Raw genomic sequence first — 13,113 nt, forward strand, 5'->3', positions numbered from 1 at the left:
TTTGAAAAAGGCAAGGCAGAAAATTTCATATGGAAGTAATGTGTTTATTTTAGGCAACTGGGGCAACACAGAACATTTTCTTACTGTATAATTTCTGGAGAAAAGTGCTGCATGCTTTATGGAATAAAAATAGCTCCCTGAAGGAGCACAGCTATAACATGCCCTTAAAAAAAAAAGCCCAAGCATAGTCAACATACGAGGAAAAGTTCTCAATATCAGCCCTTGTTCCTGAAAATTATTGCATTGGATTCTAGAGGCAAAGATAATTCAGTAACTTTTAATCTTTTGATAGATACCTGAAACATTTTGAAATTTCACTAGATGATGGTGAAATATGCTTGCCTTATGATTACAAATATGTTTTAAAAAAGGCATATTTGACCTTTACAAAACCATACATAGTGCTGTGGGAAAAAGTGATGAATTTTAAGTCCCAAGACTTGAATTTAATAACTCCATGACTTTGGGCAAGTCACTTCAACTTCCTTGGCTTCTTTTTCCTCATATGTGAAATGAGAGAGATACAGAGATAGAAAAAGTCATCTTGGATAACTTACAAGTTAGACCTATTTGAGTTTTATGTGTATAATTTTATGATACAAAATAGTATCATAGATACATAGACAAAATAGAATATAGAAGGTAAGGTCCCTGACGTAGCACCAGAAGCCACTCTTGTCTTTCTAATCTGACTCCCTCAACCCAACCTGAACTCACATTGGCAAGCCTGGGAGAGTAGGTTCACAGAGGTAGGCTGTCAATGACCACCGTAAAGGTCAACTCCAGGTGTGGGAGAAAAACACATCTTTATACATAGCAATATTTCTTGAGTCTCCATTGGTGTTTTCCCCCTCAAATCATCCTAAGTGGTACAAATCATCTTAAACAGAACTTTCTTTTGTTTTTGAAAAGCTTTGACACATACAGAGAACTAAAGGGAAATATAGACAAATTTATTCAGAGGTTTCCTGGTTCAAGCAGTAGGTTATGCTAAGGAAGAAGGGATTCCTTGCCCTGGTCAGCTTTTCAAGCACTGCAGAGGATTCTCCTTTCCTCCAAACTTTTTTTTTTCTTGTTAAAAAATTAGAGCTTCCCTCCAATCAGATCCACTTCGTACATCAAAAGCAGAAAGTTGTCAGCTAGTATTGGTTTCTGTCAGCTTCTCAGTTCCAGTGGCTTCTGGTGTCTTAACTTCTGGAAAGAGCTTCTTTTATTAGCATCTCTGATCTCCTATCTGCATTCTGATGTTTATCATCTAATCTGAGTAATAAAACCTCAAATCAGAGTATCTTCATGTGAAATGAACTAGCTTGAATATAGGTTTGAGAAAACCAAAATCTTTATTTCTATTTGATATGGAAGAAAAAACATTATTATATAATAGTCCCAGTGTATTTCTTTGATGCTAAATTTCCTCATTAGAACATTCAAATGTTCCCAAAGCAATCCTATTCAAATTAGCTGCTGGGAAATAATGTACCTCACTCATTTCTATCATCAGTTAGTACTTTAGCTCTATTCTGCTTATAACCAGATCTTCTCATTACTTTTCTCTGAGAAATTATCCTCTTACCCCACACTCCAAGGTCCTCAACAGAGTTTGTCTCAAGTTCTTTTATATGTTTCACTTTTTTTCTGATCTTTCAGTAAACTAAAATCAAACAAACATGTAAAAAAGGGAGGCAGTACCTAATAATGTGATCTGAATTAAAATTTCAGAATATAACCAGTTACTCATGGAAATTAATCTCATGGTGTCAGAAAAGTGGTGGTTAAAACCCTAAACACTTGTCATTTAATCTTTCTGACCATTCTTAGCTTTCTTTTTGGTAGTAGGGGTAAATAGACCATCTCCCTGACAAATCTTTTGAGTGAAAGTAAATTTCATAAAACCATAAATCAATAGAAAAGAGCAAAAGATGATGATTAGATGAAATCTTCACCCAATTATTTGGCTTCCCAAAAAGTAAGCTTCAGATAACATGCATAGTGCATGGCTTAGTTTTCCCCTGTTCTTAAGGGAGATGGATGAGGAAAACCTATAGTTCTGAGACATGTACAAATAGACTCAACATGACCCTGGCTTTTGATACCTACTTATTTGTCCACAGAAAACACACAATCAGATGTTCAAATGGAACCCAGAGTTTTCCATATGACAAATTTTAATAAAGTAGCATGAGGTTTTCTTTGGCTAGTTAGTTGGTAACTAATGGAATAGAAAAAAAAATTATACATTTCTTTTGAGCTTATGTTCTAGTCAGGTTTTTAGGAATTATCTGACCAATTCAGTTTTCACCCCAAATGAATTATTAGAATATTCTTGGTTATGCATTCTGCTACCATGAAATGTGACTAGATAGTACTTTGCGAGCACTTCATCTCCATCACCTAGATGGGTGCCAGCTTAATTTCATGCTTACAATTTGTGCCAACTAAAAGATCTCAGGGAGAGTTTAAAATGAATCAAGGCATCCAAATATAATAAGCAGGCAGGGTAATGAGATATCACAAAATTCACAAGCAGAGATAGATAACCAACCCCAAAAGATTATTTAATGAACTGGATACCATATCCAAATATGTTTATCCAAAGGTATTAAAATTCATCTGGGAAATGATTCCTAGAGATGAGAATATCAGAATATACCAAAAAGATAAATCTAGGAATTTGTTATATCTTGTAATAGTCCACAAGGAATAAATCCAATTCTCTGATATGAATGTTTAATGTTCGCCCTCCTAAATATGTCATGTTCAATAATAGTCAGGGGATTTTTACAAATCTTTCTCTAACCCATAAGGTAAAGGGAAAGAAAAAGCTTCTGAAGTCATGAGTCCATTCTGAATTATGCAAAAATGTTGATGATTCCTGTCCTTAATGATAATTAACAAGGGACATGTGGGTAACTTGTGTGTCTCTTATCATAATGAATGTTCTGTTGGCAGAAAAAAATCATCCATCACAAGAAATGTGAAGCCATAATGGCTTAAATCAACCTCAAAGAAACTCATTCAGTTGTTCTCTTGTTTAAGGGAATTTAGCTCACAAAGCTGTTTTAGTAATCCTCTATTTTAGCAGAATGCAACCTCCTTTGTTTTCTTTGAGAGACTCATATACAATCCTAAAACCAGGAAACTAAAAGGGGTCGATTGAGAAATGTTGCATACAAGCCAGTATTTCCTTTATAATTGTGCTTTCACACAGGTATAAGCCAAGTCCATTTTTTAACAGTTAGCCCACTTGAAGATAATCTCCTGAAACTAAGTTTGATCTGCTATGTTTTAACATTCAGTGAATTAGACCATCATCATCTCTGGCAATAGCAAAGGAAATGTAAAGTTAAGAAAATAGCAGCTTTATAATTTTTAAATTAAAAGATACTTTATTCCATTGTAAAATATGAAAGTGGTTGAGAATGATGTTTGAGAGAATGCTAATGGGTCCTCTTTTGGACATGTTAACTTCACGGCATTTTCAGGGTGTCCATTTAAAATATGTAGTTGATAATTATTGATACACAACTAGAACTTGAGGTATTAGGTCTGGATATGTAGATTTGGGATTTATTTGAATAGAGAATATATTTTAACAGTTAATTAATTTACTGAGACAATATGCAGAGAAAAGAAGATCATCTAGAGCATATATCCATATATAAATATATCCATAGTTAAGGGATATGATAATAGATGGTTAACCAGAAAAGAAAACTTGGAAGGGGCAGGAAAGCAGGTAGAAAGAGAACTAGGAGATAACAATGTCAGAGAAAATGAGAGATATAAAAGTTTTCAGGAGTAAAGAGGGGTCAACACTGTTGAATGTAGCAAAGAGATAAGGATGGATAAAGGTTTTTAAATGGCCAACACATTGGACAGTTAAGACACAATTGGTAACTTTGCCTGGAGGTTTCAGTTGAATGATGAGGTCAGATGTCAGTTTGCAAAAAGAGAAGAGAGAAAGCTGATTTAGAAGTTTTTATTTTGTTGTTGCTTTCCCCCTAAGATTTTGGTTGCAAAAGGAAGAAGAAATACAAGTCTATCTCTTGAAGGAATTAGTAGACAAACTGAGATTTGTTTGATGGTTTGTTTTAGAATGGGAAGGTTTGGGCATGTTTCAGTGAATTTGGGAAGGAATAAATAGGAAGGAAAATATCAAGAAACAATAGGCAAGGATAATTGTTTTGATGAGTTGTAATCTGCTAAAGAATTAAAAAGTGGATAGAGTCAAAGACATACGTAGATGACTTGATGTTGAAAAGGAGAATGTCAATCTTATTGTCAGAGATGGGAGGAAAGGAAGAAATAAAAAGAGATGCAAATCACCTATTTTTAAGTTTAAGTTTTAATAAATAATTCACAGGAAATTATCTCAATTTTCTCTCAAAATTAAGAGATTTCTAGGGCTATCTGAGAGGATATGGAAGTAAAGAGTTTTGGGAAGTATGAGTATAGAAGTAATATCTTAGAATATTTCTTGTGGGAAGTAGGAGAGGAAATCAATCAAAGGGGGGTGGAATAAAAGGATTGCCTTGAAACAATGAGAGTTTCCTAGAATTTAAATAACATGAATCACCTTAGTGTTTTAGATCTGTTTAGTAACACATGAGTAAGAATAGAAGAGTTGGATGGAGAAGAGTAATCTAGGGCTGCAGTTTTAAAAAGAATGAGTGGCAGTGGAAAGAGCACAAGGTATTTGTGAGTAGAAGATGCTGTACATCTGAACTGCCATTTGAGAAAGGAAGAAAATGTAGTCAAATTATTGGACTTAGAAAATACTAAGGGATAATATATAAGCAAATATTAAAGATGATGAGTTCAAAGAAAATATTTAAGAGGAATGAGAGAGTGTGTGTAAAAAATGATAGAAAATTATTGTCTGCTAAAGGAATATCCAACCTTGGATCAAGGAAATGAACCATATCTGAATCATGATGAGATCTGGGATGATAACAGTACTGTGTGACTGGACTAAAGTGGAAGACTAGATCATGGGATTTAAGGAGTCAAGGAATTGGTATGTTAGAGTGTTTAACGGAACATTAAAAGCAATGTTGAAGTCCCCTAGCATAAATCCAGGTGTTAGGGAGTAGAGAAAGACTGAGTCAGGTATGAAACTTCTTCAGAAAGAAAAGGGAATGGATTTTTGTAGGGACTGGGGTGTACAATAGATAATAATCATTTGGATCTCCAAAGGATGATAAAAAAGTTGACATGATCAAGCTCAAATGAGAAATTGTTGAGTGATGGTAAAAAAGGGAGAGTCTATAAGCAGCCATTAAGAGCAAGTAGTTTTAGAAGGATAATAGATAATAGAACTTTATTAGTCCTACCACCCATATCATTGGGTTGCAAGTGCGTTGGAATAGTCACAAAGTATTTATAGTCAAAAAGTCAGAATTGGTGATATCTGAAAGGGGCTTAAGAACCAATGTGGTCCAACCACTTAGTAACAGAGGAAGACACTGAAGTTCTGAGAAGAAAAGTGACTTGCTAATTTTTACTCAGTTATTTGGAGGCAGCTTGAGACTTCTCCAAATTCCTTCCCCATTGTTCTTTCTATTATACTATATTGCTTTAAGTCTTTAGTCATGAAGTTAATTGGTTATTTCATTCTATGATATGGAGAAGTCATTTTATCTTTGTTAAGAATTTAGTTTTCTCATCTATAAAATGAGGGGAATGGAAGAAATTCTCTAAAAGATGTAGTGGAAAATAGTAGATTGATCCTTGGATTCCAGATCAGAAAAACTGGGTTCAAATTTCATATTCTGACAACCACTGAGCAAATCATTTAAATGTCATGGGCCCTGGGTAACTCTTTGAGTTTAATCTTACAGAACATGTCCTGATACATATTGGTAAAATGAATTTCTTAATTTGAGAATTCATTTCACCCATAAAGTAGGTCATAGGACAAAAGAAAGACTAAGGTCTCTAAAACCTTCTAATGCTATGATCCTATAAAATCACTACCTTATTTTACCTGTGAGAGTAGTTATATCATCTTCACAAGTGACAGAAACAGACAAATTTTGGCACAAACTGCAAATATTTTTCTCTACTCCAATAAAATTTAAATCATAGAATTTGTTTAGTTCTACTTTGGAACAATAATCACTAGAGTATGGTATTTTAACTGAAGAAAATCAAAGTTATATCAAGACAGCCATTAATAACTACAGAAAAAAGCCATAAGGTTACAGTGAATATGGAATTTCCATTAAAATGCACATTAATTCTAGTCACTCTGTAGGAAAAAAAAAAAACCTTTTTAGTTAAGTCTATGGATAATGAATGCACTATGCTGAAGACAAAAGGAAAAGCGAATAATGAAAATGAAGAACATAGAACAGATTTTCTTTTACTATCTACACATATTTCCATTAAAATGAGTATGTGCTGCTGAAAATCTTGTAAGGGTACCCCCAGATGGCTATGCTTGTTGAATGTATCTTTAATATTCTTAACCACTTAAACATTGAGAGGTCTAAGACATTGTTCCCTATTTTCCTTTTACCTCAAGCAGCTTTTGTGGCAGCAAAGTGACCTCTGGTGCTGTATTGGGGTACAAAAATCCTTATCTCTTCACTGATATCTCAGTGTCTCTGGGATCTCTAGTGTAGGTTTTCCCTCTATCTCATTTGCTAGATTTGTATCTGTCTTTACATAAATCCTCTATAACAGTTCCTCCCATTTATCAAAGGTATTCATCTGGCTCTTACTTTGTGGATATCATTGTGACACTTGAATTATCCATCTTTTCCTCCCCTCTTTCTGTTTCAAAAGATAATTTGCCTTTTTCTGCTAAAAATGTTAAACACCACAAGTCCAAGTACAGAATCCTTTGGTACTGAAATGAAGACCTTTGTCAAAACCAACATTAAAATAGCTATGACAACTCTTGGAGCCAGCCATATAGCTAGTTTAAATTTTCCTGAAATTTAGAGGAATATATCCTATATATCAGCATCTTGTCTACAAAAATAAGATGAAAACTTTGTCAGATCTTTCATTTTATAATCATAGATATCCTTGATGATATCTTTTATGCCATTTGCCAAAAACATAATTAATAATACTGATTTTTAAAGTAAGAAAATAGTTTGAGAACTGTAATCCAGTGAGCTTGACTTTCATTTTAATAAATCCTAGAATATAATAAATAAATGGTTAATAAACATGAAGAAATGACATCAATTAGTATATAAAGTCAGCGTTACTTGATAAAGAATAATTGATGTCAGTCTCACATTATTTCTTTATTTTTTTTAATGGGGTTACAAAGCTGGAGGAGAAGAAGAAAGCTGTAAATATGGTTTGCTTAGATTTTAACAAAGCTTTGCACAAAGCTTTTAATGCTATTCTTGAAGAACATCTGGAAAGGTTTGAGATAGTATGGTTTAGTGGGTTCAGAACTGGTTAAGTGACTGGCACCAGAATGGTTCCAGTGTCAAAGGAGAAAAGAAGGCATATTTGGGAGTTGTTACAAAGGTAGAAATAACAGTTACTTGATCCCTGTCTGACCCTATGTTGTTTTACATTTTTACCCAGTAGCTTGGAAAAAGCATAGATGGTATGCTAGCCACATTAGAAGATGACACAAAGTTTCGAAAAATAACAAACACACTAGATGACACAGCCCTGATTCAAAAAAGATCTTTTCTATGGTTTTTGGAATCCTTCTCTACTATGAGTTCCCAAAGCTCTATGGCAATATGCTATGACTTATTTATCCATACCATGTACTTTTCCATTATCTTTTGGGTTATCTGCTATTGTGATTCTCCTGAGAATAGTAGCATACTCTGATTTGTGCCATAAGAAATCTCTATTTTTCAAGGACACAAAATGAGAATTAAATTCTGTGGTCTCCCCAAGGAAATTGCTAGCCAATAAGGCAACACTGTTATATTTCATGACAGAAGGAAAAGTCAAATATAATCTCTCTTGAATGACGATGAGGAAAATGAATAAGAGGTAGATGGCCTCGTGATTTATCTAATTAAAATGTATCTAGTAAGAAAACCAGTTTTAATACAAATCTAATTTTATGTATATCTTTAAAACTTATTTTAAAGAGTAGTTCATTGTTCAGAAAACGTCTCTCATGATTCAATGGAAACCATATTTTGCTACAAAATTCTCTTCTTTTACTATTTCTACATGACATTGAAAAACTAATATAAAAGTAATGGATTACCTAATTCTTAAATCTGTTCTCTTGTCATGCAAACACATATATCCTATTAATTTGAAAGGAGCTTTTGTCCATCCTTTTTCCTTTGTCTGGTCTCCTTGTGACCAAGGGCATACTTTATGAGGCAGCTCTTTGGGGTGGAAATGAAATAGGTGAGCCTGAAACAGCATCTTTCTCTACATAAACATAGCTAGCATATAGAACATAGCTTTAAAACCAGAAAAGGTGTCAGAAGTCACACAGTCCAATCATTTCATTTTATTAGTGAGGAAACTAAGGCCAAAAGAGATTCAGTGACTTAGCCCAAAGCTACATGCCAGGATCAACCTAACAACCTAATTTTTAGATCTATGCCCTAAGCAACTAAGCTAACTCATATAGGGTACACCAGAGGCTCTCAAAGATATAGGGGTAGCTCTTATTTTTTGACCTTGAGAGAATGAAGTAGACCCTGACAAGCAATGCTAATATTAGCTGCACCAAATTCCATCTAATTCAATTAAACAAATATTTATAAATATCTATTTTAGATAATTAGGTACCATGCATATATATATATATATATGGCCCCTACCCTCAAGAAGCTTAAAACCTGACAGAGAAACTACATTGGTAGAGAGGTACATATAAGGTTTCTATAAAGGGAATATTGAGATTCTGATTTATCCCTTCTAGGCTTAAATTTTGCTAACCAAAAAGCTACCTGCTTTTTTGTGCAAGTGATGAAGAAATAGTTTCCCAGATGATACTCATAAATGATTTCAGTCTCTGACAACTCAAAATATATTGCTGGCTGCACAGATTCTAAAGTGTTATCAAACTTGTTTAAGATTGTACCTTTCTTTTATGACATTATTAGGCATCATCATGGAAATGGGGTAAACTTTTTTATAAAGATCATTGACAATGCAAAATATCTGTCAGACCTAATATTCTCTATGTAGGTAATTATTTAGTAGTTCAGTTCTCATTTTTTCCTACTAATTCCACCTCTAATTAAACTTTCAGGATAATTATTCTGGGATCATGTTGAGGGGAGGTATGAACACCATTAAGTTTCTTGTTGTAGAGGGCTGACTATTAGGGATTTTGTAAAAATTACAATGATTCGATTTTTCTTTTTCTTTGGAGACCTTTTAAAATGAAAACATAACTATCACCTTTAATCCAGATCATTACATTTTTAGTGGAATGGGGCACAGGTTTTGATATGAAAATCTGATAAAAAAAGTATTGATTTGATATGTCAAGTTCTCTGTTAGAGCTGTCAAAATCTAATGATATTCTCTCTCTCTCTCTCTCTCTCTCTCTCTCTCTCTCTCTCTCTCTCTCTCTCTCTCTTTCTCTCACAGTGGAGCACCCCGACAAAATGGCTAATGACCAAGGTATAGTGGCCTCAATCTGTCACTTTCTCCTATTTGAATCAATGCTATATGTTTGAAATGATGTCAGATGTCACTTTGCATTCTGCTTTTCACCTGGGCTATACACCTGATGAGGCAGACACTGGAGCAATAATTAATCTTGTTAATGAAGTTCTGCTCGGTTGAGGCTGCTACTTTGATGGGGAAGATGTAAATTTTCTTGAGAGGAAATTGTTTTGTCTCTTTTCTGAAGGACCAATTAAAATGTCAAGCTTCTTTGTATGAAATAAATTTTTAGTCTCTGTCTGCACTTCTGAATAATTCACATTAAGTATAATTAAGCTCAGCATAATTTTCAAGCTGCTCTTGCACCCTTTCCTGAGCTATAGATTAAAGTTCTGTAGCCACAGCAGAAAATCATAAATCATTTTTCCTTCTCCCCAATCAGCACCCTTTATTAAAAGAAAGCAAAGTAGAGTCAACCTTTTATTGGCTTTGGCATTGTTAATTTTAACAGACTTTCCCATTCCTTGAATGGAAAGCCAACTCAACTCTAAATGTTGTCATCTTTGTATTCTTCCTGTCTCAAAAAGTTGTGTAAAAAAGTCATCATGATGTCTTTGATGTGATTCTACATTAAGGTAAATGAGGTTACAGTTATTTATCAATCTGGGAGCAGAGCAGAGTTTGGTATTATTCTGATTTGTAGGCCATTTGGTCATTTGGGAGTGGATCCTCTTTATACTGACAATGAATAGTATCTGAAAAGGATTGTTTATGCCTATTGCATTTCAGGGTGTTGGGGTATTTCAAGGAGGGTAAGTTTGTAACTACCTGTCAGTGTGGATTAACTTATTTAGTGTCCTTTAACTTAAAGATACTACTGATCGTGGTGTGTTTTCTGCTTTGAATATGTCTATTTTAAACATAATTGATGGAGACCTAATGTCAAGTTGGCTTTCATTAGGAAATTGGAAAATTAATCTCCCTTTTGGGGTAGTAACAAAACTCCAACCAAAATATCTGGGCCTTTTTTGAGCAATCGTGAATCTTTTCACATATTATACTTTTTTTTCAAGATAATATATACTGTTTTTCCTCATGCAATACTTTTACATTGAGATGTAGAAAAATGTTTTTTTTTTTAAGGGAAGAGAAATCAAGTCATTAAAATATATAAAAGATAAGTGAGAAAGGAATTATTATCATTCCTCAAACATATTTTATTCTGACTGCTTCTATTTAAAAATTTTCCACGGCTTCCATCTATTAAATAGTAATGTTCCTGAAAAATACTAATAATTAGTGATTATTGTGATGATATCCATTCACTTGGGTGAATTATACATAGTGCGATCTGAATCTGAGCTTAAAATAATTGATTAGGAGGCAGAAAAATGATGTTACAATCCCAAATGAAACATTTTTTCTCTTTTATTTCCTTGTCAGAAAGCAGGTATGTATCACCACTATCTAGAACCCTCCCTCAACTGTTCTCTTGATAGACATGGCCCTAACAACAAAGTTATGACAGACCTATTTATTGGTATTCCTAATTAGTTTCCACCTATGCCAATGGCCTACTCTCTAGGGCCAAGATGCCTACCTATTATAGTATAATTTCTAAGTTGACTGCAAATTCAGAAAGGCATCCACAGAGAACAGTCAGAGTTGAGGATCATTATTGCTAATGTATTTCTATTAACCTATTGAAGAAAATAGTATTTTTAAATTTTTTTCTTACAATATGATTTAAAAGGGACCAGTACACATTAACTCCCTTGGTGTTTTCTTCAGATAAGACTGGGAACACAATATATCAGGTTTGGAAAATTTAAATTTTAAATCCAACTCAAGTCATTCTGAAGGTCAATGGGTATCAATCAATTGAATGCAATTTGGTGGTTCCAAAATAGATCTTTTAATTCTTATAAAGAAATCACTTGATGTTTCCTGACCATGAAGGAAAAAAAAATAATGTTCCTTTCATAACAACTTCAATATTCTGAATGGATGACAACCAAAACAGAAAAGATCCAGATCAAGTATTTCTCCTTCCCCAAAAATAATTTAAATAGGAAAAAATATTGATCTGAAACTTATAAGCCCAATGCTTTCTGAAACCAAGACAGTAGATTTTTATTTTCTTCACTATTTTACTATCTCTCCTCCTTTCCATCCATAATTTGATAAGTTTGTGATAAGTGGCTGAATTTGAACTCAGAAAAATATTCCCTGAGAAAATCTGGCAGTAAGGATAAGAAGGAAATTCTCCTAATGAAATACAAATAGATATACAGCAGGACAATTATGACTAGGAGAGAAAAACAAGCACTATTTTAATTGTACTATGAAGTGCCATTGCAAGCAATTAAAGAAATAGCAATCAATAAGCATTTATTAAACATCTACCATGAACCAGACATTGTGCTAAGTGCTAGAGATACAGAAAGAGGCAAAAGGGAAAGTTGACCTAAAATATGGTCAAAGCAAGCATATCTACCACATTAGCTTCTGGGATCTTTGCAATGACACTGAACAGTCTGATGCTGAGTGATTCCGATTCCCCCATTAACCTCTTCGGTCATCTTGTGGTTGAAGCACTGTAACTCTTGTCCCCCTGATGGACACTTGAAATTGGAACATGAACATATACATCATGAAACAAAAATCTTAATGCAATTTTAAGCAATTGAAGCTTAAAACTATGGGACATCTCACATATTTTGTTGACCCAAGACCAAACTATGACACTTTCCCACCCATTCTGAATGTTACCCTAATATATAATACAACCTTGTTAAGCTTCATAGAAAGCTCATGAACATTTTTACAGCACATGCCCTTAAACCTAGTGGAGTGAATTACAATCTGGGAACTGACAATTTAATCTGCAGGAAGTGAATTAATGCTCCCAGATATTGTTAATAAACTGGAAGAAATTATTTTATAATAATCTCTTACAGTTAAACAGCACTTCATACTTGATAATTTTTCTATGCAACTGAGCTTAGCAAAGATGGAAATAAGACAAGATAGCAATGGTTGACAACACTGTCTGATAAGCATAGTGGCAGGCATCCTAGAGCTCACAAGGAGCTTGTGCTGCCAAGCTCTGCACAACAGAAATAATCTGTGTAGGTTTTTTGTTTTGTTTTAGTACTATTTGAGGAAAAAAAGAGAAATAAAATGACTGTTAGTATAGATAGAATGATATTAATGGAAGGCAGAGAGATGTCATTTACTCAATCCATTTTCCTTTCTTTTAAAACCCTTCTGTCTTAGAACTGATAAATATCCATTCCAAGGTAGAAGAGGTAAATGGTAGGCAATTGGGAGTCAAATGACTTTCCCTGGATCACAAAAAAAATGTCTTGAGTCAAGATTTGAACCCAGGATCTCCTGACTCTCTGTTTGATGAACCACCTATCTTCCCCATTATGTTTTCTATTTTTTTTTCATACTGAGGAGAATAATTCTTGAGATTAAAAAAGAACAAAAGAAAACTGCTAGGAATTTGAAATTTCAGATAAGTTGAGAAATAGTAAG

The 13,113-nt window shown here is 33.8% G+C and overlaps 1 protein-coding gene across 7 annotated transcripts in view; it reads left to right on the forward strand.

The window, feature by feature from the left end:
* Positions 1-13,113, forward strand: part of DCC (DCC netrin 1 receptor) — a 1,370,599-nt gene that overhangs the window by 1,241,483 nt on the left and 116,003 nt on the right. For all 7 annotated transcript variants that reach the window (XM_007486716.2, XM_056824442.1, XM_056824443.1 and 4 more), the window contains exon 21: positions 9,553-9,585. In XM_007486716.2, the coding sequence (XP_007486778.2) occupies positions 9,553-9,585 (33 nt within the window). The remainder of the gene's footprint in view (positions 1-9,552; positions 9,586-13,113) is intronic.

Source organism: Monodelphis domestica, chromosome 3 (genome assembly GCF_027887165.1).
Source record: "Monodelphis domestica isolate mMonDom1 chromosome 3, mMonDom1.pri, whole genome shotgun sequence".
NCBI lineage: Eukaryota > Metazoa > Chordata > Mammalia > Didelphimorphia > Didelphidae > Monodelphis > Monodelphis domestica.